The sequence below is a fragment of the Meleagris gallopavo genome, chromosome 19 (assembly GCF_905368555.1).
Source record: "Meleagris gallopavo chromosome 19, MGAL_WU_HG_1.1, whole genome shotgun sequence".
In the NCBI taxonomy this organism is placed as follows: domain Eukaryota; kingdom Metazoa; phylum Chordata; class Aves; order Galliformes; family Phasianidae; genus Meleagris; species Meleagris gallopavo.
The window spans coordinates 899,540-927,318 of record NC_139422.1 but is presented as its reverse complement, the minus strand read 5'-3'; the positions used below and the strand labels follow the sequence as shown (position 1 = coordinate 927,318).

Here is a 27,779-nt window from a genome sequence, read left to right as displayed (position 1 = left end):
TTGTAATGTCTCATGATCTTGGAAATATGTCTGTTCCCAGGCTGTGACTTCTCTCCTTACCCAGGTTGTTGTGCTGTTGTGGCAGAGCGTGGCTTACAGCTGCTCAATTACTGAGTTACAGTACAGGATTAGCAGGTGCTGGTGTTATCTATTCCAGCTGTAGGCACCCCAAATTATCAAGTATAGAAATTGCTGCTAATTAATTTTGGCTGGGAGTAATGTGAACCCTGTTCCTCAGTGCTTCTTGGCAGATGGTTGCAGTGGCACTTGGCTTCAGGAGCCGTATTCAGAGTTGAGTGGAAGAAATCCCTGAGGAATGAAGGCAGTTGTTAGGTTGTTTCTCCATTTTTGTAATTTTTTTTTAACCCCTGGAGCCTAGAGAAAGGGCCGTCCTCCCAAAGCTTTTTTGTGTGACTTCTGGCATTAAAAATTCCTGGTGATCCTCACTGTGCATTGCAGAGACTAAAATGTAGGTCAGATCAATTCAAAGAGCATATCCCAGTAATACTTGGGATTTCTCCATGCCACCAGCATTTGTGTGGAGATGGGGACCAAAAGGCCTTTTCTGACTTGCCTCGTAATTCATTCCTTTGTATTATGTTAGACAGACAAGGAGTGTAGCTGTGAATCTCTAGGATATGTGTAAGGCTCTAGGAACAAAGGTGTAAGCTTCTCCCCGTGCAGAGCTCTGGCTGGCACACGAGAAACCTGCACTTGAGGTTCAGTCTCTTCCTGACAGAGAAAAGGAGCACAAAGATGCAGATACACCCAGCCAGGCCATGGAAGTCAAAGAGGACTCGGAGGTGGATGGGGTGATTCCTACTGCAGGAAGAATGGGTTGGTCACATAGCAGTTAAAGGTGTGGAAGGGAACTAACTAAACTTCAAGAATTGTCCCCTCGGGTGAGTGGGGAAAACAATTTTGTTACGTGGGATCAGTGAATCCACAGATGCTGCAGGTCCCCATGCAAGGGATTCGTGAGCATGGCTGTTAGAAAGAACCCTCCCAGAAGGCACACGAGCTGGGAGCTGACTGACTGTCCACGCACTAGTTCTGAGTGTTCATATCCAGAGTTCTCTCGATCTCCACTCTTCGTGGCAGTGAAGACCCAGGGGAGCCAATCCAGCAAAAAAACACCGACTTCAATAAACCGATGTTCCACCCTCCTGCACCGCACCCCTCCCGGTGTCCCACCGACATCCCAGTCCCAGATGTTCCGCGCTCCAAATTCTGGATCCCCGGGAAGCAAGGCCATCACAGGTACCAGTTGCCTTTCTACCATCAACTTTCTTAACTGCTTTGTGTCCAGCCCTGTCCTGGGTTGGCTTTTGACCCTTCCCGGGCTCAGTCTGCTCCATCCATGACTGTCCCTGGAAAGTTACTTCAAGAAGCAGCTGAGGGGTTCAAATCCTTAGCACAATATAAGTAAAAATTTAGATCAGCAGTAGGACTTCATAACCCAGTGACAAGTTGTTGTTTTTTAAAGCATCGCAGTAACCACAGGGTGCAGAGAATCCTGTTTCAAATCCTGGTGTCACAAACTGAGGAGAGCTTCCTGACAAGGATTGGCTTTATTAGCTTGTCAGGTACAGGGGTTTGGGTTGGGTTGTTTGGGTTTTTTTTCACCTTTATTTGGTTTTTAGTTTTCATTTCAAGCTGATATTTGCAGGGCTAGGCCTGTGCCTTAGCAAGTGAGATGGAGTACAGGTGTTTTCTCAGTGCTCCACTCCCTACAGGAACCAGTGGGAGATAAGCTGGGCACCGGCAGAGATGGAACCATTGCAGAAGTGTCAGGAAACTCAAGGTAGATTCTCCTGTAGTCCCTGTTCCATCCTTCCAAACAAGATCAAATGTAAAAAGAAAATAAATAGGACACAAGACATAGCATTCATGTGTCCAGACAGCAGGGAATTGCTCAGGTACATCTGTGGGGTCAGTTGATGAACATTCTGTCTTAGTGCAGAAGAAGGGATGATTAATGAGCTCCTTAAAAACCCCGGAAATGTTTGGCATGGACAAATGCAAGGAGCAGAGATGGGAGAGGCCATAAGATGCTGTACCAAGTAGCTTTTGTTCGGTGACATACACATCCACAGCTGCCAGATGTTGTAGTGAGCCACCTGTCTTACAGCTTGTGGGTCCCAAATTTCCATATTGTTACTGCACCTCTTAAGAATGTATTTGATTCGAGTCCTGGTTTGAGGTCTGCCTCGTTCAACCAATTCAGGTGGTCAAGCTGAAGAACTGCTGTCATTTTTACGTAAACTTGCGATGACTTCTTCCAGTCTTGTGTCTCTTTCAGAAGCAGAAGGAGCCTAACTGGGTGTTACCTGGGTCCAGATTTATCTAAGTAATAACTAAAAAGTGATTTATACAAGCAGACATCTTTTTCCCCCACTTCTCTAACCAAAAAGTATATCAATACACTGGGTAAAAAACGAGCTGTTCTCTTCCTGTATGTGGGAAGGAATCTCACAATGCTTCAGTCTGGTACATTGATCTTCAGGAAACAAATACCTGCCCGGGGGTCTGACCATATCTGTCTGGTAGTGTATCTTCCATGATGTCTTTCAAGGCAGCTTCTTGTACACATGCAATCTGAGCAGCATACTGGATTTCTGGCAGAAATGCATTGACCATTACACTTATCAGGAAGACAGTCTCCAAAAGGGATGCCTTCCAAGTGCAGCAGTTAGAGGCACTCCATGTGGGCCTGGCTGGTACCAGGGATGGTGGATTACCGCTCCACTGACAGTATTTGCAGCCCCTTGGTGGATTGGCACTCTGCCTTTACAGAGAGTTTTGTTTCACATGCAGACAATTCAGGTACAAAGAGGAGAGAGAGAACTTGTGTCCGCTGCCCTCTTCCGTGCAGGGGGATACACCAAGATGCATTAAACCAGTTTTTTTCTTACAGCCAGACATGGCAGAATAAAAAGGATTGGGGATGAGGACAGAATCACCCTGCAAATTTTTTACAAACAATTTTGGAAACCTCCACCTCAGTTTCTCTTGTGACATAAGCCAGGATTTGAATCGAGGTCTCTGTAGGGGTAGGTTGGCCAAGTCCCATCTTGTCATGGTTTTGTGCTCCCACTGTGCCATCTGGTTTGCTGGTTACATATGGCCTCTCCTTTCTGTTATTTATCTGTCAAAGGGGACAGACTAGATAACGTCTCTCGTTCCTTCTCAGCCCTGTTTAATGTGACTCTGTTTAATTGATTTGATTACCAAGTTGCCTTATTCTGCATTTTAGAAAGAATCAGGAATGTGGTAGATAGTCTGAGGAGCCTGCTCAGCACTGGAAAAGTCCATTAAAGATTCAGGAGCCAAAATTCATGGGCAGGAAGCTTCATTTTCAGATCTTTTATAGCCACATCAGGCAGAAAGACCCTGTGGGAGCCCTGCTGAAGCCCAGAGCTGCCTGGGGTCTCAGTGTGAGGGACAGCACCGCAGGGCTGATTGCTCCAGCTGTCTGCAGAAATACCAAATAACACAGTTACATCAATTTGCAGCAGTCCCCATCAGTCTTGAATTAAATATTTCTTTTCCCACATGCCCTCCTTGTGCATTTTGCCCAGCAGGGCTTTGCTCAGCCACATTCAGGTGAACCCACTGGGTGGCATCTGAGAAGAGTCTATGCAGCATGGGCCACACACGTTAGCTTGGCAAATTTGCCTTTCATGTTGCTGATTTCTGATTGATCCTTCGAGTCACTTTTCCAGATATTGCAAACCCAGTTGAAGTGGGGCAATACTGCACGCTACTTGTATTGAAGTTGTGCTAAGGCACAGTGGGCTGAGAGGAATGGCTGGCAACTCTAACCCTAAATGTCACCACGCAGTGACATTTCAGGACACTGCACCCCTGCCCACTCGAGGAATCCTTTCATTGCAGTTACTGGGAGCAGCCCAGCCTTGTGTGTCAGCAGGGTGCCACAACAGGTGCTGCCTGCATGGCCTTATGTGAGGCAGTGATGTTAATGTTGGGAGGCACAGCAGGGCAGAGGATCCACAGAAGCTTTTCCAGACTCGGGGGCAGCCCGTGGGTCCTCCCAGCTTGAACATTTCAGGATGTTAGCAAAGGAATGCTGATGACTGGGAAGCATGGGGAGAGCTGGCATGGGGGTTCAGTAGGTGACACTCTCAACGTCGTGGTGAGGACCAGAGTTCCATCTGCAGATCTGGACACTTATGCCAGAGGCTTTGAGGGCTGCATGTTGTCTTCAGAAGGGTGAGATAACGATTGGGTTTTTCTGCAGGCAGGAAAGCCATGACATTTCTGGTCCAATCAGGACTGGTGTCATAGGCCCCTTAAGAGCCACTGCAGGCCACCTCAGCCACAAGGCAATAAAAGAAACCATCTTATCTGTTATCTCTTCAGTGAATCTAGCCCATTTTCCTCCAAAATGAGATGATATTGGACTTTTTGGCTGTATTCAGGGAATGCAGTTATGTGGCACAGAGAGAATGTTGTGTGGTCCTATGTCCAGTGTTGACCAGTCACCATCCCTGCTTTGTTCTCCACCCAGCAGAAAGTGCTTTCAGCAGGAGAGTGGAAGGCAAAGCGCAAAACAACTTTGAAGAAACAAACAGCAACTCCCAGAACTCCAGCGGTAAGTGTGCTCACTGCCTCCTGCCATAGCCTCCCACATCCCTCTCCAGGAATCAGCTCCGATTGGTGATCATAGATGTGAGGAAACTACTTTAAGCTTGCAGACAGCTTCCTAGGCTATCGTCCTCTTGTCCCTCCTCTCCAGGTTCATGATGATAATGGGGATTCTGTTTCCAAGTAGAGTACTAAAGTACCTGGGTGGTTTTTTCAGTGGGGAGGTAGAAAAGAGGTAGAAAAGGGGAATGTGGGTGGAGATAAAGCAGTATTCATTCTTTGTGCATCGGAGAAGTATTTGTGAAGTAATTCCATTTGCAACAAACAAGAGAGCTCTGAGGACCATCGGTGGAACAGCAGTTTGCATATTACAGTGATGCTAACTGTGACACTATATTTACACATCACTGTAATTTGTGTCCAGCTGTTTGTGAGTTTGCTGTATGGAGGTCACAATAGAAGAGATGTGTAGATGTAGGAGCAGAATTTACCCCATTTCTATAACTCTCTTTGAATTCTAAGACCAAGTAGTGGTAACTAAACATAACCACTGGCCTGGACAATCTCTAAGACAACACTGTAGTCTTTACAAGATTTTCATACTGTCTTTGTATCCCTTTGCCCTCAAGTGTGCTTTTCCCATCCACTCCCTAAATGGAACTTAACAGACAGACCAGAAGTAATATAATTTCAGCATCTTGATGCAGAGATAAATAAAATGCCGGTAGAAAAGTCTGGCCTCCTTCTGTTCCCCATGCAAGGGCACCACAATATGTGGTGTACACAGTGCTGCTGCCTGCAATGGACAGGTAAGGGAAGGGATTTCTCCTGGAGTGTGTTGCACCATGTCTGCTGTGGGGGTTTATGTCTGCTCTGAACCAAGTGAGGGCTCTACAACTGCATGAAAAGGGAACGGAGGGGTGTTGGACAACCTGCTCACAGTAGAAGAGTGGGTGATATTGAATGGGCAAAAAAATTGTTTCTAAAATATTGAGTGTTGTTTTGGGAACCATCCTGTACTAACCGAAGCCTTCACCACAATTACAGCTGTTCATTCGGGGACAGAAAAACCTAAAGAAAAGAGATGTAAGCAGAACCCATCAGGTGAGCTTGTCTCTGTGTTTCAGGTACTTGTATTTTCCAGCCCTATCCCACTTGGGAAGCAGCAGTCAGGAGATCTTGGCTGGCCAGGTCTGTGTGCAGTCAGCCAGGGCAGGCTGTTAGATGTGACAGAAGGCAGATGTAGTTCAATGGCTGTCAGGAGTTGTTAGCCTGACTTGCTGCTCCAAAAGTGGCCGCTTGCCTCAGCAGGCCTGCTCCCCATGCCTTGTCTTCTGTAGGCAGTATGAGTGCTTTGTCTGGAGGGTTTCAAAGCCTTTACATGCACATCGTTAAAAGCCTGTGTGCTTTCTGGGCTTCTCACTTCTCTGGGGCCCTCTGAAAACAGCAGCCTTTGTTTTTTTCCTGTCAAGTAGAGTCTCTGTCATTATGGAGGAAGGAAAGAATTATCTTCCTTCCTGTCAAATAACTTCTACCTAAATTCAAGAAGGGTGTATTGTAAAACCTCCTGTCTGCAGATGTGCTCATGATAAGTTTTTCAGGAGGAGAAAAGAAGCTATAGCATGGGAAGAGGTCCAGGAACTGCTGACAAGAAGTACGCACAGAACTACTGAATGGCTGCACTGAATAGTTCAAGAATTCAGTTCTTCCTGAACTGCCATCAAATACTGACCCACTGTTGCTATGACACATCTCACAGACTCTCCTCACCATCTCCTTGTACCACCATGCTCATCCTTCTGAATCTGTTTACTGCAGCTCTTAGTGAAAAAAAAACAACAAAGACTTGAAATTCTTAAAAGTTGTGCGATTGATTTAATACAATTTGCTCATCTTCTTTCATTGTTAGAATTGTTTCTGCCTGCACCACAAGTATGGTCAGTTTATTTTAGTGGCTCAGTGAGGGAGCTGCTTAGGAGACTGGTTTGAGGGGACTTGAGCTCTGTTGGAAGCACTTCTTTTCTGGTTTCGATAGCTGACGTGCTTCCTACAAGCAGACTGGTGCATGGCGATGTATAAACTTCTTCCCTTTCCCTCCTTCCTATGTCTTTAGCACATCCTCTTCCCTAGCCCTGCTTTTCCCTGTGATTCCATCTTTTTGCTCTGTCCTTTGTGTCTCATTCAGTGCTCTTTTCCAGCTCTTCCACCAAACCATCTCCTCTCTTATTTCTTCGTGTTGTCAGGAGTTAATCTGAATGCTCTCACTGCTACTATGCACTGGTGAATGGAGGCTGTGGAAAGCTCTGTGGACATAAATGTGCTTGGGTGTCCAAGCAGAGCTCTCCATAACTTTGTTTCTGAAGAGCTACCATATCATTATATCCCCATTTGCTTCTTTCCATGGCTGTGTTTCGGTGGCTGGAACAAACCCCACGTGGCACAGTGTTCATGTGTATGATGGGAACTGTTGGAGTGGCTCTGGCAAGGTTGGCTTGTCTTCTCTTGTGCTCCAGCCAGCAGATTTCACACAGGCAGGGTAGCAGGTGGCGATAATGTGCGGAGAATGACAGGATGGACCCTCCCCTCTCCTTCCATCTGCTGCTTATCACCAGCTCTGCTGCTGCAAAGAGCAATCCCCAGGTTTGGGAGGTGAATCCATGTCCCAGTTGAGCAGCCCTAGAGCTGCATGGTTTGGCCTTGTTAAATGCTTGATTCTCTGTAACAGTTGCTTGTTGTGGATGTTAATTTTATGGTGTGTTACCAAAGAAGGCGAGCAGAGTCTTCTGTGGTCACTGAGCCAAATTATGCTGTGTCACCATCCCAGCTGCAGTTCCACACGTCTAGGAGAGAAAGACAGCGAGGGGGAGGACAACAGAGCAGGGTCAGCAGCTAACAACCTACCATAGACTTGGGAGCAGTGCTGTGGGAGCAGTAAGTGGGAGTAAGGCAGCTAAAATGGAAATCAAGACGTCTCTTCCCTGGACGCAGCCCCACTCCTTGTCATAGTGAATTCAGGTACATGGTATCCTTATCTGAGAAACCTGGTTTCTTACTGCCCATAAAAGAGCAGCGGGACCAAGTCTGCTTGGCAAAGCCAAACTTTGAGGCTGCATGTGAGTCCGTTAACATAAAGGGGATTTTTTCCCATCAGGGCATGGTGATGCCACAGAGTGGATAAAGGACTGTTCAGCTGCTGCCCACCTCCTATAAGGGAGGGCTGGAAAGTGGCTGGAGGGTTGGAAAAATGGCTGTACAGCTTCTTGTTTTTTGATGATATCTGGGAGTTCTGAAGTGCTTTGAAAGTGCAGTCTGCTAAAATGTGTGACTCCAGCCACACAGAGCTTGTTGTTACTCATTGCTGAACTAAGCAAAGTCCAGAAGCAATGGCGTGGCCTAATTGTGAAAGATAGAACTGGCTTGTTGCAATGCTGTTAATCATCCAAGGCAGTGCAAGGTCGCTTTCAAGAAAACACTCCTTGGTGGAGTGTCATTTTGCTGAGTCTTGACATACACAGGGTTTTTCTGTACTAAATTCTCAAGAGGCAAAAAAAATATTTGAAGGCCAGCTTTTGTGAAATGTTCCAGCGGTTGTCATCCTGAGTCTGGTATGGAAAAAGCCCCAGAAAAGGGTGAACGTACGTGTCGTGCTCTACAGGGAAGGCTGCTGCCTTCCTCTCTCCCCGCTCCCAGCAGAGCGTTTGGCTGCAGCTGTGCAGCCTGCTCCAGCTGTGGCACAAAGCAACCATGGGTGTGTTATGGCCCAGACTTCTGGGTCCCTGCTGTCTCACTTCTTGTCTGACTTCAGAAAGCCTCAAGGGCAATGATTTTGGGTTTACAGCACAATCCGGCATTAAACCACCTCACTTGGACTTTATAGACAATTGTATGGTAAAACAAAGAATTTGTGGTAACACCACCTTTAGGAAGGGTGAATGAAACTACAAGGCGTCGAGAAGAAATGAAAAAAATGAGGCAAAAAGGAGAAAGGGAAGTTCTTTAGTTCAGATAGCTTAAAGTACAGCCTTTGAAAGAAATAAAAATCTACTGGAAAATGACAGCATTTGTTGATATCTAAACTTGCTATACCTAAATAAGATTTTTAGGGTATGTTCAGTGAGGAAATCAAACAGAAAGGGTTTGATAGAGAGGAAGGGTGTCTCTCCAGCTTAGCAGCTTTAGTTTAATGGAAAGTAGCAAAAAGGCTCAGTGTAAATGAGCTTTCAACTCACAATGTGAATCCCTTCTGAAGGTTTGTTTGGTGGTGATGGGATCCCACGTGATATCTGCTTGGTTTCTCTCTTGTTGGCCATACATCCTTTTCTATTCTTGGTAGTGCTGCCATCACATTGCTCATCTAGTTGTGTTTCCTTTGGCTTGTGTCAGTGCTGAGGAGTCCCACAGCCCTGGGTTTCTGTCCCGTGGTGTGGGACAGCCCTGAGTGTGGTGGCATGGCCACAGTGGCACTGGGCACTTCTTTCTCCATTTGCAAATCTGAGAAAGAAATGGGAGTTTTACTGAGAATGTGAGAGTTCATATTGGAAGTCAAAGCAGTACCAATACAGGGATCCCCTTCTTAGAGCATACTTGGCAGCACCTCTTTATGTAGCTCTTCTTTCATTGTCAGAAGTGGGTGGTGATGACAGAAGTTGCTTTTGAGAAATTCCCGTCTGTTCTTGTGTGTGATGGCATTTCCCCAGGAGATTACTGCCGTTTGCATCGGTTTGTGACCAGTGTATGCAAAGATGTGGCTCTGCTCTTCTCCCTGGCTTAGAAGTGGCACTGAGAGTTAGCATGGGAAATAGTGCTTCGTTTAAGCTGAGCTTAATGGTGCTGTTGCTTCCTGCTGGCCTGCAGGGCCGACTGTCTTGCTCCAGACCCCTGTTCACTGGATATATAAAGAACTAATAAACACAACTAATAATAGCCCTGGGGAGAGATGTTTGAAGCTGAACAGCCAGCAGTGAGCATTCCGTGTAGCTAAAGAGGCTGAGGAGACTTGAGCAGCTGCTGGTGCTTTGGGGTTTCTGCAGAGGTATTTGCAGACAGCACCGGCTGTGCCATGTGATGTACCAGTGTGATGGAGCTCCTCATCCGGAGGTGGGGAGGGGAATGCCAGCAGCCTGGCCTCACATCTCCTCGGCCCTCTGGAGATGTGTGAGAGTGCTGAGCTGCATACCAGGAGTCGAGGGTTGCAATTTGGTCAGTGCAAAGTTTTTGCAGGATGCACTGGTGGCAGTCGGTAGCTGGGAGACCTGTGAGTGCTCCAGCACATTAGGGTGTGGGGTGGTATGCTCTGGGGGTAGCAGTGCCCATCCCCAAGCTCTCCGTACATTCAGCAGCACTTCCTTGCCTGCACCCAGCTCCTGCACCCCCCGGGGGGCTCTGGGAGCTGTGACAGCGGTGTGAGCTGGAGCTGCAGGCACCGAGCGCACAGCCAGGACCAGCAGGCACTGTGTGTGCCAGCAGCTGCTCAGGAGTGCCAGCAGAGGAGGCTGGAGGGAGGAGAGCCCACAGCAAGGGAACAGAGCACAGAAGTTTACAGTGCCTGGCACCGCTAGGAGCCAGATGGCCCCAGGAGGGAGCCAGGAGACTGTCTGAGGAGCTGCCTGGCTGTCCCTCCTTGGAGACCTCCAGAAGCCACCTGGATGAGGTCCTGCACAGCCTTCTGTCATTGGCCCTGCCTGAGCAGAGAGTTTGAACCAGATGGATCCCAGAGGTCTCCTTTCCAACCTCAGCTGTGCTGTGGTTCTCATCAGAAGGGGCTCCTCTTGCTCCTAGCATGACTCCTGGGCCCCTCAGCTGCAGAATAGCAGCAGTTGGTTCCTGAGAAGCAACAAAGGGCTCAGGGAGACCAGAGATGTTCCCAGCAGTGTGGTTTGGGCTTCCTGGGCTGTCCTGCTGCAGGTTGGAGGTCTCTGAGCCCTTTCTCAGCTAACTGCATGGCTGTTCCTGCTTTGTTTATACACAAGGCCTGTTTTGGCCACCCAGCATGATCTGGGCTGCTGGGATGCATAGGTGTTCCATGGGCCTTAAAGCAACAGCACAGAGGGGTCAGAACTTTCACTGTACCACCACTGACCATGCTGAGAGAGAAGGGAAAGATTCTCTTGTGGGAGCAGACTAGGCATGGACTGCTCCCATAGGAGGACCTGTGGGTCCCCTGTTCAGCTTAGAGCACCAGTGGGGAACAGATCCCAGCCAGGTGCTGGAAACCTCAGTGTGAGCAGGGATGGAGGGAGCTGGAATTGTGCCTAGGGAAGGGAAAGGCACAATTCATGAAAACATTTCAGCATTTCAAGAACAGTGAATGAGTTTTCAAAAGCAGGCAGTGGCTTTGTTACCAGAGTCCTGTGGTGGCAGGGAAAGGGCTCTGCTTCTGGTAAGGGGGAAAGGAGCACCAGTGGGGTTCAGTTTGGGCAAATTTTCCAGCTGTGAGTGCAAGCAGAAATAAAAGGGAAGGAGAATTTAATTGCTGTGAGTACATTCCCAGATGTGCAATTCTCTCCCAGCAGTGGTTTCTGTCTGCTTTCAGACACAGGCTGTCCCTTTCTACTCCCCACCTTCCAGCACCAACGCAGCCCACCACCAGCTCTGATTGCTCCCTGTGCTGTGAGCAGGGGGTTTGCAAGCTGACATCTCAAAAGGGCAGGGATCAGGAAAGCCCTGGGTTCATTATCATGTGAATGCTAAGCATCCCTCCATCCATCCTGGGAAAAAGTTCTGAATTGTGTGATGAATTTATATTTTATCTCCTGTTCTAACATCACGTTTCTTTGTTTGTGGCAAACTGTGGGCTTCAGTGAATCTTTGTCGTAGAAAACATTTCAGCATTTCGAGAACAGTAAATGAATTTTCAAAAGCAGGCAGTGGCTTTGTTACCAGAGCTGGGTGTTTCTGTAGGAGGAGGCTTTTGGAAATAAGATCAAAAGCATGATTCCAGGAATCAAAACGAGAGACCTTTTGGAGTGCACTAAGGATACAGTGTGTTGTAGTCCTGCAGTCCACTCAGCTGCCATGTTTCTCCCTGAAGGAGGAAGGCATGGCTCACTGCAGCAAAACCCAGCAACAGCAGCACCAGAAAGTGCAGGAAGTTAAATAAAGCACCGAGCACAGCTCGGCAGCTGGGGCTGTTCCTTCATTTCAGGGGGCTGTGTGTTCTGGGGAAAGGCATGGCAGTGTGTAACATTACAGCATATAAGTGCAGCTTGTATCGTGCTTCCTTTTGTGTTTTCCCCCTCAGCTCTCTGTTGCCATCTGACAAATTCCGTGTTCTGCTACCTGAGATAGACATCTCACAGGTAGAGCCCAGGCAGGCTTGTGCTTTCCAGTATTCTGGCTCTTCCACTCGGGATGCCAGTGCTTATGCTTACATGCAGTAGATTTTGTTTCATTGATACAAACATGTTTTTCCTTTCAGAAGTTGATGCAGGCTCATGGTATATTGTAGTGATAGACTCTGTGTGTGCCTGGCTTTGTATGTGAAGATGCTCACGTGCTGAACGCTGCGTTTGTCCACTCACCTGTTCCAAAACAGAACGGTGGCAGTGTGCTGATTTATCCAGAGGTTTCTAACAGGCTTCAGTGCTAACGTATCTCAGCTCCGTAGTTTGGTGTTGCATTTGTCAACTAATGCACTCAGCTAATTACTGCTTAAACCAAGCAACTGCAAACATGTGCTGCTAGGTTAATTCAGCAGAAGAAATGCATTTTCCCCACACTTGTTAGAACAGAACTAACCGTATCTCTCGGCACGTGATGGAGCTCTGCCCCCAGCTTTCCCCTGGCTCCAGCTCCTGCCCACAACTCTGGAACACGGCTCTGCTCTGCCTGCACAGCTCTGGGTTCTGTTCTTCCTGCCCCCGGCTCCGCTCACCCCATCTTTGTGCAGCCCGCCAGCACTCGCTGTGCCCCAGTCTCACTGCACTTCTCAGCAGCCACCAAAAAGAAAAGAAGCCACATCCCCAGGTGGCAATTCTCCATGTCCCAGCTTCCTGAGCTACAAGATTCTTACATCCCAGTGCTCCTTGCCTTACTTAGGGAAGACAGCAAAGCCTGGTATTTCACGTAAACAGATGCAAAATGCACTCACTGTGCTCTGAGGCTTAAAAAGAGCGAGAATGAGCTCCTGCAGACGTGAGCTAGCGAGGCCCAGTTGGAGCACAGCTTCTCAGGGCTTTGTGCAACCCGGCACACACATGCCCAGCCCTGGAGAGCCCTGTGGCCATGCCCCAGCCCTATGGAGCTGCTGTGACAAACACACGGCTGCAGTGATGCTCACCTCAGGCTGTCCCACTGCTGCACAGACTGAAGTACACACGGGTGCTGCTTCCCCACATACTCTGTGTAATTCTTCTGAACTGATTTTTCCCAAACAGAGCCTTACACCTGTGGAGCTTGTGGAATCCAGTTCCAGTTTTATAACAATCTCCTGGAGCACATGCAGTCCCATGCAGGTAAGCTGGGCACCTCGACTCGCTTAAAGCAGAGAATGACGTTCTGCTCTGATGCCTGGTGTTGGCCCTGCTGTATATCAGTGGAGCTTCATAGCATCATAGAATGTGAGCTTCCCGTGCTCACAGTTTCCAAAGCCCCAGGAGTGTCACCTTCAGCAAAAAGATCCTGGAAGGCTGAAACGGCAGTTGCAGCAGAGTGAGGTGTGTCTGCTCCCTTCCCTAGGAAGAGAGGAATTCTGCCATTCCAGCACATCCCACAGCTCTTCCCTTTGCTCAGAGATACCCAGGGAATGCTGCTTTATAAGCACTGCTCCCACAGCAGAGGAAACCTCTCCTCCCACAGACAGGGCAGTTCTCGTTCAGGCAAAGCAGAATGCTCTCAGGGCAGCAGAGCCTTGGCCCACACGACTCCCTTTCTCTGCTTACGTCTCCTGGAGTTCTGCAAAGGGCTGAGATGTGCTCTCAGAAGTGTTTGTTATTTCAGCAGTTGTGTTTATTTCCTTCTCTACAAAAGAAAATTCTGAGGAGTAGTAATTCTCCTACTTTATTTCTAAGCCACCTTTTTTGCTTCTATCTCAGTACATAAAAGAAGATTTTAGCATTTCAAAGCCAAAGCTGTATCAGACAGCATTCAGAATATTCAAAAACATAGAAAAGAGGATATTATTGATATACGCAGACTTTTTTCTCTGTCTTGATTGAAAATTGAAATGAATTATGCAGGTTTACAGAGAAATTCACCTCTGGCAGACCTGTGCTCTCTAACAGAGCTGCTCTGTTGCAGTGCACATTCAGTGCTTCATTTGTGCTCACATTGCAGTTAAGCCCTGAGCTATGGCAGGGTAGGATAGGTTGCTCGAGGAAAAGTGTGTATTCCATTCTGCACCAGCAATCTTAATCAAAGCTCTTATTTTTTGCACTTTAGTTTTAGTCTTGATTTTAATGGCAATGTTCCCGGAGTTCTCCCTATGTGCAGTTCCTCAGATTGTGTTCCCTTGGCAAATCTTAGTGCAAGCTCTGTGTGTTGTTCAGCAGCTACCTTATTTATTATCTTTGCAGTGCTATGGGCAGACTTTCAGGGTGGTTTGTTGTAAGACAGCAGAAGCTGAGCTTTTTGGATGTTACTTTCTATTAGAGGATGAACTGATTGGTGTGCAGTGCCTAGAGGTTGTGCAGCTGAGCAGCAATGCTGTGCTCAGGGCTGGTGCTGCTCTGTGTTGTTGGGGTCTGTTCTTGCCCTGCTCAGTGCAGGAATCAGTGGTGATTCCTGCTTGCCTCCTGTGCCCTGCCTGTTCTCCTTGTTCTGGTCCCTGCTGAATTATGGTGCTAAGTGACACTGAAGAGCTGCAAAGCAGGGACTGAGCTCAGCTGTGAGGGTGAGAAGGGCAATCTACTGGCAAGCTGGGTGCTTCCAGAATGTTGAGCTAATGCAGCTTCTTCCTCCTCGCTTCCTTACAGATGATCAGTGGCTCACCTGGATTGCAAAGGAATCAGGTGTCTGTGATCTGAGTCCCACACAGTGTCACCCACACCAGTGGGTAACCCCCTCTCTCCAGCTCAGTGTTACTGCCATTAAACTTCACTTTTCACCCTCTTCTCTGTCTCTTTGTAAGACATTGTTCTGCTTGTTTGCTTCCCCCCAAACATTCCACACTTACTGAAGCACTTTCTCCAGGCTGTGCCCATACTGTGCCCTGGGAAGCAGCCATCCCTGTGCAGTGTGTGCTCGTGCCTCGTCCTCCTGGGGAAGCAGCAGCTTTTCCTCCAGCTCTGTGTGTCTGTACATTGGGTGTTTGCTACTGAGGGAGAGGGCAAAACAAAGTGAAAGGGCGTGAGAGCTACAGCCAGCTTTGGTGGCTCTCTGGTTCTGGAAACTGAATTCAAGCAGAGCGGCAGTGAAGGCGACTCAGTGGAGTTACTGGTCACAGTTTTGTTGCCTTGTGGTCTGTTAGAAGTTGGAGATTGGCAAATCCAAGAAGCAGCATCAGCACAACATCTCTGCAACCTGGGGAGGCAGAGACTTTACTGGTGAGCAGAATTGGTGGCATAGGATCCCCATACTGGGAACACTGACATAGTAACCATTTGTATGTCTGTGTTCATGATATATTTCATGATGGGTTTGGAGAACCAGTGAGCCCATAGGTGTCAAATGCTCCCTCAACTGATGTGTTTGGGTCCTGCTTGTCTTCGTGTGTCTGATATGAAGGGCTCATCTCTTCCAGCTGAATGCAGCATGTCCACTGAGCCCCTACTGCAGCTGGTCAAAGGGCAGGGAATGTGTTGCTGGCTGTGAGGAGGCTGTGCAGGGAGATGTTGGCTCCTGAGTCATTCAGAGGGCTGAGCCTGGAGGCTGAAAGGTAATGAGGAGAGATTATAGCTCCGTAAAATAGCTACACAATGAGAAGAAGTAATTAGAATGCAAATTGGAGGCTGAAAGGCAGAAATAGAACAGTAGAACATCAGGAGAAGGAATTTGTTCTGTAATTACACTGTACAATATACAGCTTTGACTCCCTTTAGGGTACTTTGTTCAGGTTGAGTGCTACTGTATAATGCCCCTCCTACCATCTAGAGCTAAAAGAATAAAAAGACAACTAGGCAGAATCTGGATTAAAGGATTGGAGGCGTGAAGAAACATTAAAGACCCATGATCTGTGTAGTTCACTGACTGCCCGATAAGGAAGACGAGACCAAAATGTACAAATCTCATTAATGCCACACTGAATGCCAGTGGATATTTACACACCATAAACCCCTTACTATTGTAAAATAGATAAAGTGTGGGGAGAGTAAATCCGGAGGTTTTCTCTCCCCTCTGGCCCCCAAAATAAGGAAACCTTCATGTTGGTAGACCTGAACAATGAACAGAGTTAATAGCCAGCATTCCTCATTTTCGTTTGTCTACCCGTCGCTGTGTGGAGTTGCAGGCACTTGTGACATTGGGTCAGGAGCCATCAGGGTCAGCAAACACTGCGGGAAGAGCAGTGTGTTGTACCTGATTGCTGGCATTCACCTCCTGCTCACTGTGTCTCTGCCACACATGCAGAGACCACCTGTTGCTGCAGTGCTGAGCTCAGTGATGCTCCCCAGCAGCTGCCGCAGCGCACCCTGAGTGCCCCGGGCACATGCATTCCTTGGGATAGCCCCACATTCTGCCCTGGTTGGGCTCTAGTTCTGCCATGCTCTGGATTGCTGTTAGGTCTGTTCAGGGCTCATAATAACTGACCATCAGCAAGGTTTGTGGATGCCCCAGCGACTGTCATGCAGAGCTGCTCAGATTTGACAGGACTTGCTTGTAAAGAAGAAGGCAGTGAAGTTTCACTGACTGATTTCTGGGCTTAAGATTCTTGCCAGACTCCCTTCTCTGCTGGGCCGTTGCCACACATAAGGAGAGCACCTTGGCTCTCTCCTGCTTGTTCTGGTGGACAACCCGCTGCCCTGCCAGCACCAGGTGAAGCTGGTGGCAGAGCAAAGCCCACATCCCTGTGCGTGCCGTAATAAAGCATCCTTCTAATTCATATCCTACTGTCTGGAGCACTGGGACTGGCTTCAGTTCAGTGCATTCTGGTTTATGTAGATGACAGGTGTTGCCATCTGAGCTGGTCTTCTTGAATTTGCTTTAAAATCCCTGGAGAAGTCATTGACTCCAGGTGAGTTCAGAGCCTGTTGGATCTCCTCCTGCAGGAGGAACCTTGTTCTGAGTGAATGAATGACGCTATAAGCCTGTGTCACACTATTGAGAGTAAAAGAAGCCCCAAGGGGTCACCTTGAGGAGAAGCATTGTAACAGAGATGTGCAAAATTAGACAAGGTGCATCCATCCAGCTGTGATAAGTAAAGCATCGGTTTTGTCTTCTTTGTTCTTTTAATTCCATCTTTCCGTTCAGCTTGGTCATCAGTCTCTCCACCTTCCTTCTTCCTTTTCCATCTCTTTTCATTATGCACTTTAATGTAGCAACAGAGACTGTTTCAGAGCACAACTTCATAGTGAAGCATACTAACAACAGGAAGACTCCTTGGGGAGGGCAGTTCTTGGTGCACAGGGAAGGACATGGATTTGATATGGAACTTAATGATCTTGTCTGCATTTCCTGGAAAAATCCCTTCAAACTGGCAGCCAAAATGTTTAGCCAGCCAAATAAGAAAATGGGAATGTAGCACACAGACCCCCAGGAGATCATCTCTGCAGCCATGAGGAGGAATGATCACACTCCACAAACTTTTTATTCCTTTTTGTTTCCAGTCTCAGGCAGCAGTGAGCAGCCCAAGAGAGTTTGGCATCTCTCTACAGTGGGAAAACATCTATGACTATTATAGTAAGATGATTAGATACGAAGGGATTGAACATAGCTTAAGAAACAAAGTAGTTCCAGTAGAGAAAGGGGAAGCCTCCAGATCTGCAGAAAGACAGACAATAAAATGGAAGGGTAAATGTCTGCTAATCCTGCTTTCATTTGAAAGCAAGCATATTGCACAGGTCAGGCTGCACAAGGAACATTATTCTTCCTGGTGTGCAGCTTGATTGAGAGACAGTTGTAGAGTTGTGCTGATGCACGGGAAAAACTATTGTCATTACAGCCACAGCTGGGAGCTGATGGAGTTCAAGTCCAAAGTTTTCAAGGTTACTGACTGTACTGTGCCATCTCTGAAAAACACTACAGACAACATAGTAGATTGGTGTCACCTTAGTGAGGGGCCCAGCAGATGGGTTTTTTGTTTCCCCTTTGTGTCTTAAGCATTAGTACCTTGTGCTTCTAATACCTCCCTGTCTCTCACTCCACAGCTGACAACGAGAACAGTATTGCCTCTAGCCAGCCCAGATCACCTCTACCTGTTGTTGAAGAGAAGTGGAAACCACAGCTCCAAAGAAATAACGCTAACAACAGTACGTAGCAGTGTTTGCTCTTCCATCCTGGGCTTACCTGGTGGCTTTAAGAGTGGCTGTCAGGTGTGCAGCAGTGACTTGGACATGCACAAGGCTCTTGTTTTACCCTGCCTGCACTTGATTTCATCTGTAGCTCATGTACCACCCTGCAGAGCAGAGCTCTGCTCCCATTAGAAGAGCAGTATATGCAGAAAGTATTGGGAACTCCAGGGAGGCTGTTTGAAGGGGAGATGCGTTTGAGAATGTTTGAGAAAAAAATGTGTCTGATCCCAGGTCAGACTTCCCATCCCGGTGTTAAGAGATTGCTTCATTTCACCTGGTATGCCGTAGGCATAGCCTGCCTCTCCCTGCCAGTGTCTGTCTTTGTCCCAGCTTGTGCTGCAAGGTTGCACTTCAGCTTGGGAAATGGTAAAAGACAACTCTGTGGGAAAGCATCCGCAGAGCACTTGAGCTGAGCATCCTGGGGGAAGGGTAATGGGAAAACGTGGGGCCTCTGTGTTCTGCTGTGCCAGAAATGACACTAATGTTGCCCAAAATGAGCCACAGAAGATGGGAGTTGCTGGAGATGAGAGGAAAAAACTTCAGTGCTTTATGAGTTAGTGATGGAGGTTGTATGCCTCCGTCCTAAAACAAGTGGCTCAAAGAAAAGATTTAAATCACAAAAATGGTAAGAAAGCCATCTTTCCAGCTGGACCAAGCCAAATAAGCAGAGCTGTTACCAGAAACGGGTGGCACATTGCACGCAGAATTGTGATACCTGAATGAGCGTCACAGAGATGGCATTCAGGCAGGCATTTGGTTGTGAATAGCCGTTGTGGAAGGCGTGCAGATAAGCTCTTAGCTGTTCTAAGCAAGCTGCTGCATGTTCTCTGCAGATCCAGAAGACCTTTGGGGAACAAGTCCACGGTTGAAAATGTCTCTGCTGCCATCTGTGCATGTTCTGCTTCCTTACTTCAATCTCAGGATTGTTTATTGACCTCCCCCACTGTTGCAGAGGAGCAGCTCTCATCCGGTGCTTTTTCTCTCTCCTTGTATTTCACTGCAGCCTCTGCGAGTGGCTCCGTAGGGAACAGCGCGATCCCGGAGAAGGAGCGGCAGAACATTGCCGAGAGGCTCCTGAGGGTGATGTGCACTGACCTCGGGGCTCTGAGCGTGGTGAGCGGGAAGGAGTTCATCAAGCTAGCACAGACCCTGGTGGATAGCGGAGCTCGCTATGGTGCCTTCTCCGTCACCGAAATCCTTGGTAATTTCAACACACTGGCTCTGAAGCATTTGCCTCGGATGTACAACCAAGTGAAGGTGAAAGTCACCTGCGCCCTGGGCAGCAACGCCTGCCTGGGCATCGGGGTCACTTGTCACTCGCAGAGCATTGGCCCCGATTCTTGCTACATCCTAACAGCTTATCAGGTGGAAGGCAACCACATCAAGAGTTATGTCCTGGGAATTAAGGGCGTAGATATTCGAGATAATGGTGATTTTATCCACCACTGGGTACAGAACGTGCTCTCAGAGTTTGTGATGTCAGAGATCAGGACGGTGTACGTCACAGACTGCAAAGTCAATTCCTCTGCGTTCTCCAAGGCAGGCATGTGCTTGCGTTGTTCGGCCTGTGCCTTGAACTCAGTAGTGCAGAGCGTGCTGAATAAGCGAACTCTACAGGCTCGCAATATGCACGAAGTGATCGAGCTCCTGAATGTCTGCGAAGATCTGGCAGGATCCACGGGCCTCTCGAAGGAGACCTTTGGCTCCCTGGAGGAGACTTCTCCCCCGCCCTGCTGGAACTCGGTCACCGACTCCCTCCTACTCGTGCACGAGCGCTACGAGCAGATCTGCGAGTTCTACAGCAGGGCCAAGAAGATGAACCTCATCCAAAACCTGAACAAGCACCTGCTCAGCAACCTGGCGGCTATTTTGGCGCCGGTGAAGCAGGCCGTGATTGAATTGAGCAACGAGAGCCGGCCCACCTTGCAGCTGGTACTGCCCACCTACGTCAAACTGGAGAAACTGTTCACTTCCAAAGCGAACGATGCTGGCGTGGTCAGCAAACTCTGCCACCTCTTCTTGGAGGCGCTGAAGGAGAACTTCAAGGTTCATTCGGCACACAAGGTAGCCATGATCTTAGACCCCCAGCAGAAGCTGCGGCCTGTCCCGCCGTACCAGCACGAAGAGATCATTGGCAAGGTCTGTGAGTTGATTAACGAGGTGAAAGAGTCCTGGGCAGAAGAAACAGAATTTGAACCTTCGACCAAGAAGCCCCGGGCAGCAGGGGAAGCCGCAGCAGCTCAGGAAGAAGATTGGTTCGGGAAAAATGAAGTCTACGATTATTTGCAAGAACCTCTCTTCCAGGCCACTCCTGACCTCTTTCAGTACTGGTCGTGTGTTACCCAAAAGCATACAAAACTAGCCAAGCTAGCCTTTTGGCTCTTAGCAGTGCCTGCTGTTGGTGCCAGAAGCGAATGTGTAAATATGTGTGAGCAGGCGCTCTTAATCAAAAGGAGGCGGCTGCTCAGTCCAGAAGACATGAACAAACTCATGTTTTTGAAGTCCAACATGCTTTAAGACTGTCTTTTAATTAAAACAAAACTTTAAAACACTGTTCCAAACAAAGAAAAAGAATTTAAGTTCTAAACACTGTGGACCTCATTATGAATGCCCCTGGAAACCAAGTGCTTTTTTATATATATATAAAAATATAAATATATATAAAATTAAGTTTGAGAGGAAAGCTGAGCACGTGAGAGAGACAGCCCTCTGCCAGGAACGTGCTCCTTTCCATAGATAGTGTGTGGACTTGACAGACTTTCTAATGTTTTCAAGTGGGCAGACCAATGGGAGGCTGATGTTCTAAAGTCTTCAGGCAGCTGAGATCTAAAGTGACTTGAAGTTTCTTTTGTTTCTCCTCCACCCCACCTTTCCTCTTGTCCCCTGGGCCATCTTGCCATGGATAATCAGACTACATTGAACAGAGCAGTTCTGCACTGGACTTTGCTCCTTTGAATAACTGTACACCTTGAGGGCATTTGTCTACAGCCTTCTTGACATACGGTGCACGTTATCAGGGCAGCTGTGTTTTATGAACACCAATATCTTTAGAAATCAGGAAGGGAGACTTTAATTTTTTTATTACTATTATTATTTCACTTCTTCATGTAGGGTTTTTCCAAAAAAAAAAAAAAACCACAACAAAACCAAAAGTTACTCTTCTGTCTCCCAGTTTTAACATGTTAGCTAGCGCTTATAAGTTTGATTTAAAACTAAGAGAAATGATTCAAGGCAGAAAATGTCTGTAATCTTTACGTTTCTTGGATTTACTGTTTTTCACAGCACACCATCTTTTCTGAATTCCCAGTGTAAATTAGCTTCTCGGTGAATTCTGTGCATCAGGGGTTCTCAGGCTTGTTGGTAGAGAAGCCCATTTGTGATTTAATAACGCCCTTATGGGAGCCACAGCAGTTGCTTATATGGAGGAGCTGGAGACCAGGACAGGCGAGCGGTGCCCACGCAGTGTCTGTGGGCCAGCAGCAAGCCGGGGTCTGCCATCTGCCATTGAGAACCCTCGTACCTAAAATTTTTGCAAACCTTCCCAGTCCTCACACTCGAAATAGCCTTCGCAAGGCCAAGGACAAACCAAGGTGTATGATTTTTCAGGGGAACAAAGATCATCAGTGTTGTCAAAGTAGGGTTTGAAGGAAGCTTAGAGAAGCGCATGGGCTCAAAGATCCTTCTGAATGTAAGTGCTCCTGATTGAGTGCAAAGAGTATCTTTCCCTTTTATTTGGAATGGTTTCCTCTAGTAGCACGAATGTCTTTTTTAATACCTACAGTGCATTACACTACTTGTTATGTTGTTTAATCCTTCTGGCTAGGAAGGCTGCGGGCCCTTAAACGTTCACACTCACTGGCTCACCCCGTATGCAATTAGAGATCATTGTGACACAAAAACATCGCCATCGCTGCGTTCACTGCGGCCAGTGCTCTGCTGTGTCCGGTGCCGTGGGTGCAGCACTGCGTGCTGCTGGGTGGGAGCTCTGCAGGCTGTCACGTTTGGTGCCTCTTGGACAATTCCTGACTTTCTGGTGCCAAATTGTAAATTTCCCATCGCTTGGACTTGCATCCGCAGAGGCCAATTGAAACCAATTCTGATTTTTGAAGCAGGCCCTCCAGCTTCCAGCAGCGTGTTCCGAAGCTGCTGTTGGAGGTGTGGGAGCACAGCTGGGGCTCTCAGTGGGAGGCTGGGGCCCTCGGACAGTGCAGGGCTATCTCTGGTGGCTGAGTGTGGTGGAAGGGCCCATCAAAGGTGATGGGGCCCTCTGAAGTGCATGCTTGAGACCTTCCCTAGATCAAGGATGGTGTTTGTACCCGAGTGTCTTGCCCCACGACGACTTGCTCCTTTTGGCTTGCATCATGCAATACTTACTGTAGCCAGAGCACAGACCTCAGGCTGGCAGCACCTCTCAGCATTGTAAATGGCCTCAGGGCAAAACCAGTTGTCACCTAAATTGAGTTTTGCATATGGATAACTTCAAAGGTAGAGCCCACAACCCCATCAGTAACTGCGGGGTGAGCGGTGCATGAAGGTGAGCAGCCGAGGCAGAGCTACTGGAAGGTCCAATCTCTGGCAGTGGTTTTTGCAGATGGCAGTGCAGGTTGCAGGCCAGCTTTGCTCTTTGCTGGTTGTACTTATTTTCTCCCATACAGCTCCTGCTCACCCAGCAGCACATCACAAAAGAAATGTGTAGCAAGCAAAACCCAAGCCTCAGACTGAAACAAACATAAATCAGCAGGTAGAGGTGGGAGGTGTGCTAATTATCAAGCATTTGTGCTGCAGGGCCTGCTGAAAAGCACGAGGGATCCTGCAGGAGGAGAACGGGGCTGAAGGACATGTTGAAAACAGGATGGGCTGCTGAGCCTACAGAGCTCAGTGGAGGGCAGAGCTGAGGCAGGATTTGCAGCTCTTTCTCTGGATGGCATGTTTCACTTTGCACTTGGTTTGCCTTTGGCTCTGAGAGCCGCTCGCAGGCTCTGTGACACCCAGGGCAATGCGTGACATCTCCGTGTTCCTTTGAGACAGAGTTCCAAGCACTTCTTTCCTGAGGGTGAGGGCACCCAGAGCTCCCCTTCCTCTTCTCTTCTTGAGGGTTGGACGCAATGATCTCCAGAGCTCCCTTCCAACTCCTACAGTTCTCTGATTCTCATACTCTGAGGCAGAAATCTGAAGCTTTCTTGCTGCGGTGACCAGATGCCAGGACTGCCTGGCCTCCATCCCACTGCCTTCTCCAGGGCACCTTTGGTTATCATTGCACTAATGCAAAGATGGATCTGGGCAAGCATGGATTGATGTCTGGCGGATGAGTTTCTCCCAAGGACTTAAAAACTCAACTAGCAGCTGAAAGAGCGAAGCAAAACTAAAGGCTGTGAAACTGAGCAGTCTGGAGGGTCTTGGTACGAAAACAAGCTGGCCAGAACCCTTTTCCAGTGTGTCAGCCACAGCTCTTCATGAGGCTTAAGGGATGTCACTGGGTGCTCTGCTCAGTGGGGCTGTTGGTGCTGTGCTGCTCATTGCTTGTGTCTGATGTACCTCATTGAAAGCCGAGAAGCACATCTGGAGCACGCTTATGTACCCTAAATGCCAAGTGCTTCTCTTGCTTCTCCTTCCCTCCTTTAGGACTCAGATTTGTGTTCTAGGAAGTGTAGATAATTTTACCAAGGTCTGAATTTTGGAAACTCTTCATTTACCAGATTATTGGGGTCAGCTCACTGGGAGCTCTGCTTGGAACAGTGCTTGTTTTGTATGGAATGCTGCCTGTCCTGCAGTGGGAGGCAGCAGGGGAGAGGCTCTCCTGGGCTTGGCCATTAAACGTTATGTCAGTGCCATGAAGTTCTGCTTCCTTTGAGCTGGGAAATGTCCTCAGAGTTGGTGCATCAACCTATGGGAGATGATGCTGGGAGTTTATCCTCTGCTGGTTTAGTTCTGTTCACTTGAGAAGGGTGTTTGAGAGAAAAGAAATGGAGCGTGCATCCTCCAGGCATTTGCTTGTTTGTGCTGCTTGCTCTGTGTCTGCAGACTTCGCTTTCCAACTTAGGGTTTGCTGTGGGGGTGGCTGTGATCTGCAGGAGGAGCAGACACTGATAAGAGAGGAATGGGGAGGAGTGAAGGGGTCCTGGTGCTGTCCAGAGTTCTCTGCAGAACTGAGGAGCTCAGAAGGGTGTTGTGTGAGGACGGCAGTCAGGTGATGTTGCTCTCCATGTCCATCTCTCCTCGTGTCTCAGGCAGTAGGCAGCAGTTGTTCTGGCTTGCAGGCTGGGCTGCTGTGCTGTATTGCTTCTGGGTCCTTTCAGATGGAAGGAATGTCTCTTTTACCAAAGTTTTGTCTGTTGTGAGAAAATTGATTTGGTTGGATTTGAACTGGTGCAATTTGCAAGAGATTTTGTGGCAGCCAACCTCAGGCTCAGGTTTTGCCCAGCATGGAGGTCTGTTGGTTGCTGGCTGAAGCAGTCTTACTGAGATACAGCGGTTGAAGCGTCGCTGTGACCCAGAGGCACGGTTTGGCTGTGTGTGGTGCTGCTCTCCCCTGCAGACAGAATGTGCCCAGAGGCAGCTCAGGGAGCCACGATCCTGCAGTGAAGTTGGGGCAGACGCACTCATGAGAGTTGTGAGTCACTGAAATCAGAGAGGAAACACTTCTGGAGACTGCTGAGCTCGGCGTTGAGGTTCCTCTGTTGGTTGCAGTGAGACATCTCTGGTCGGTTGGTATTCCTCCAAATGCTTGCAGAAACACAAGAGGCATAGTGTGAGAAGAAATTCCTGCACGTGCTGCTGTGGGTGGACCCACTCAGCCCCACACAGGGTGCTGCATGGAAGCAGAATCCAAGACACTCCCTGCTAGGACTAACTACCACTGCGTCTGCATATGCTGCCCAGCATCACCAGGGAGCCAGGAGGTGGCCTAAGAGCAGCCACAAAGTTGCCCAGCAGCTGGGAGCACTGCCTTGTGCCGAGGAGGGCTCAGCATTCCTGCTTATGGGAGGGGAGGGACTCTGAGCTGTCAGAGAAGGTGTGTTGTTCCTTGCAGAGTCATTAGGAGTAGTGAGGTGAGAGTGAGCAACCAACAAAGACACTAAAAGCAGTTTCTGGGAATTGTTTGTTTGTTTGTTTATTTGTTTGTTTGTTTAATGGAGGAGAAATCTGCTACCTGGGAGGAAACTGGCACAGGGATGGATTTTTATGGATCATGGCCCTGCTGGAAAGGACCTGAGTGTAGTGGTGGATGGCAACTGGACATGAGCCAGCAGTGTGCCCTCGCAGCCCAGAAAGCCAACCATACCCTGGGCTGCATCCAAAGCAACGTGCCAGCAGGGCAGGGAGGGGATCTGCCCTTCCGCTCTGTGCTGCGAGACCTCACCTGGAGCATCCTGATGGAGAATGCTCAGTGCAGGAGAGAATCAGACCTGTTGGAGGGCCACAGAAATGATCGCAGGGATGGAACACCTCCCTGTGAGGACAGGCTGAGAGCTGGGCTGTGCAGCCTGGAGAAGAGAAGGCTGTGGGGAGAGCTGAGGGCGGCCTATCAGTATCTGTAGGGCTGTGAGAAGGGAGGGGACGGACTCTTCAGCAGGGGCTGCTGTGATAGCACAAGGGGAAATGGCTTCAAACTAAAGGAGGGGAGATGTAGATTGGATATAAGGAAGAAATTCTTGATAGTAGGGGCAGTGAGGCACTGCACAGTTGCATAGAGGTGGTGATGCCCCATCCCTGCAGACAGCCAAGGTCAGGCTGTTGGGGCTGTGAGCACTGCTGGAGCTGTGGGTGTCCCTGTGCACTGCAGGGAGTGGGACCTGATGGCCTTTGAAAGTCCCTTCCAACTCAGAAGTTTCTGTGGTTCTATGATTTTGGACGCAACAAGAACAGAACCTGGATAGGAGGGTTTGGAAGCAGAATGCTCTGCATGAAGTGCCACATGGATAGACTGGGCGAGCATTAGGTGTTCTGTGCATTTTCTGTGGTCTTGAGTCCATGGGATCCACTGGGAATGCCCAGAACACCTGGGCTGGGACATGGGTGCTGTCAGATCCCTCTGGAGAAGTGTCTCCCCAGCAGTATGGTCCAGTGCAGGGTGTGTGTGAGCCAGTGTGCAGGTGTCCCCTTCCCGGGCCTTGGGAGATGCCACTGGGCAAAGCCACAGCACGGGGAGGTGAAGCACAGCCCCAGGCTGCAGACCTCTCTGGTGCTGCAGGACAGTTTGCATCCGCTAGGCCAGAAATGGTGAAGCAATGAGAGTATATTACCCTGGAATTTAATTTTCTGTCTGGAACGTGTGGGGGATGTCTGTTTGGCTGTTGGTTGGGTTGTTTTGCTGCTCCTGGTAGAGCCTTTTGTTTTATGACTTGGCAGAAGAGTTTTGCTCACGCTAGACAGCAGTGTGTCCAGAAGATCCCATAGGGTTTAACGATCTGTAGGCAGCCGGGTTGGAGAGTTTGAGGAGAGCCTGGGAGGTGAGGCACACCAACATCCTGCCCAGCACCGACTGCTGGTTGAAAGACTCCCTTCCCTCCCATCATCTCAGTGTCACCAACAGTGTAAGTGTGTCCCAACGCCGCGAGCACCACAGCCTTAAGGACTGAGCATTTGGCAGTGCAGATGAGTGCAGGCATGCCAACCCTTGCATTTTACAACCAAAGTTCCTCAATAAGACCCTTCTGTTCTCACCAGCCCCGAATGCTCGTGGTCCATCTCCTGGGGCTCTCGTGGCACTCCGGTGGGTGGGTGGGTGGGGGTTCCAGCAGGCTGGGCTGGGAGGAGGGATGTTCTTTCTTTCCACACGTCCCAGCAGGAGAGCTGCTTTCCATGGTCCCTTTACTCTTACGGGGACCTTTTTTTCTTTATTTTTTATTTTTTAATTAAATTATTTAAATGGAAAACTGATACGGATGAAGCAGGCTGCGAGCCCGGAGTGTTCTGCTCTGTGCCATAGCTGTTGTCACGCCGACAGCGCGCTGGCTGGGAGGGCCTTGGTGCTGCCTGTTGGGCAGAGCAGCTGCCCTCCTGCCTGCCTTGGGTTCTGCAAACTGCTGGGAGCTGAGGTCGTGTGTCACCAAGAGGACGATTGGTGTTCTCCTTCCCCTCCTCACCCCTCCCCTCGGTAACTCGTGTGCATTTCCTTTCTGTAGATGCAGATGTTCTAGGCAATACCACAGATGCACCTGCGTGTGTCTCTACCTGCGAGTGCAAGGATCTCATGTCATCTTAAAAAAAAAAATACAAAAAAAAAAAAAATACAAAAAATATACAAAAAAAAAATATCTTTTTTAGGCCAGAGTTTTCTACAGGTATTAATGAATATTTTTCTTAATCCTTATAAGTTTTATGTGTTTAATATTTCTTAATACCGGTAGCATTAATTTATACTTTTGTAGCAACACAATATTTTTATAAACCGCCACCGCTGGCTTTGTCTTCATAACGGGGAAACGTGCGGGCAGCTGGCCCTGCACTGTACCATGTACTGTATTTAAAAGGTTATCTAATGTCACACTTGCTGTGTTAATAAACAAAACAAAACCTGTTTGAAGTCTCATGTATTGTTGGTGTGGATCGAATGACTCAATAGAGAGCAATATTGCACGGGGTTGAGTTGCTGATTTTCATTGTGATATATGAACGCTTGAGGCCAACTCAAGTTCTTCTGATTTCTTTCTTTTTAGGATTTTGTTTTCTTTCATTTTTTTTTTTTTGTTTTGTTTTTTCTTTTTTTTACAGCTGAATAAATCAGTGCTGTTTGAAACTTAGACTGACGTCAAATGAAAAGGATTATTAAAGAAAAAAAAAAAATCA

The 27,779-nt window shown here is 48.4% G+C and overlaps 1 protein-coding gene across 16 annotated transcripts in view; it reads left to right on the top strand.

The window, feature by feature from the left end:
• Nucleotides 1-27,510, top strand: part of ZNF618 (zinc finger protein 618) — a 147,725-nt gene extending 120,215 nt beyond the window's left edge. For 10 of the 16 annotated variants that reach the window (XM_085239103.1, XM_085239102.1, XM_085239101.1 and 7 more), the window contains 6 exons: nt 1,072-1,260; nt 4,532-4,615; nt 5,656-5,712; nt 12,984-13,061; nt 17,847-17,948; nt 18,994-27,510. In XM_085239103.1, coding sequence (XP_085095229.1) covers nt 1,072-1,260; nt 4,532-4,615; nt 5,656-5,712; nt 12,984-13,061; nt 17,847-17,948; nt 18,994-20,507 — 2,024 coding nt within the window. In that variant the 3' untranslated portion in view covers nt 20,508-27,510. The remainder of the gene's footprint in view (nt 1-1,071; nt 1,261-4,531; nt 4,616-5,655; nt 5,713-12,983; nt 13,062-17,846; nt 17,949-18,993) is intronic. The other 6 variants (XM_085239109.1, XM_085239099.1, XM_085239095.1 and 3 more) reach the window with 5 other exon arrangements.
• The last annotated feature ends 269 nt before the right edge of the window (nt 27,511-27,779 follow it).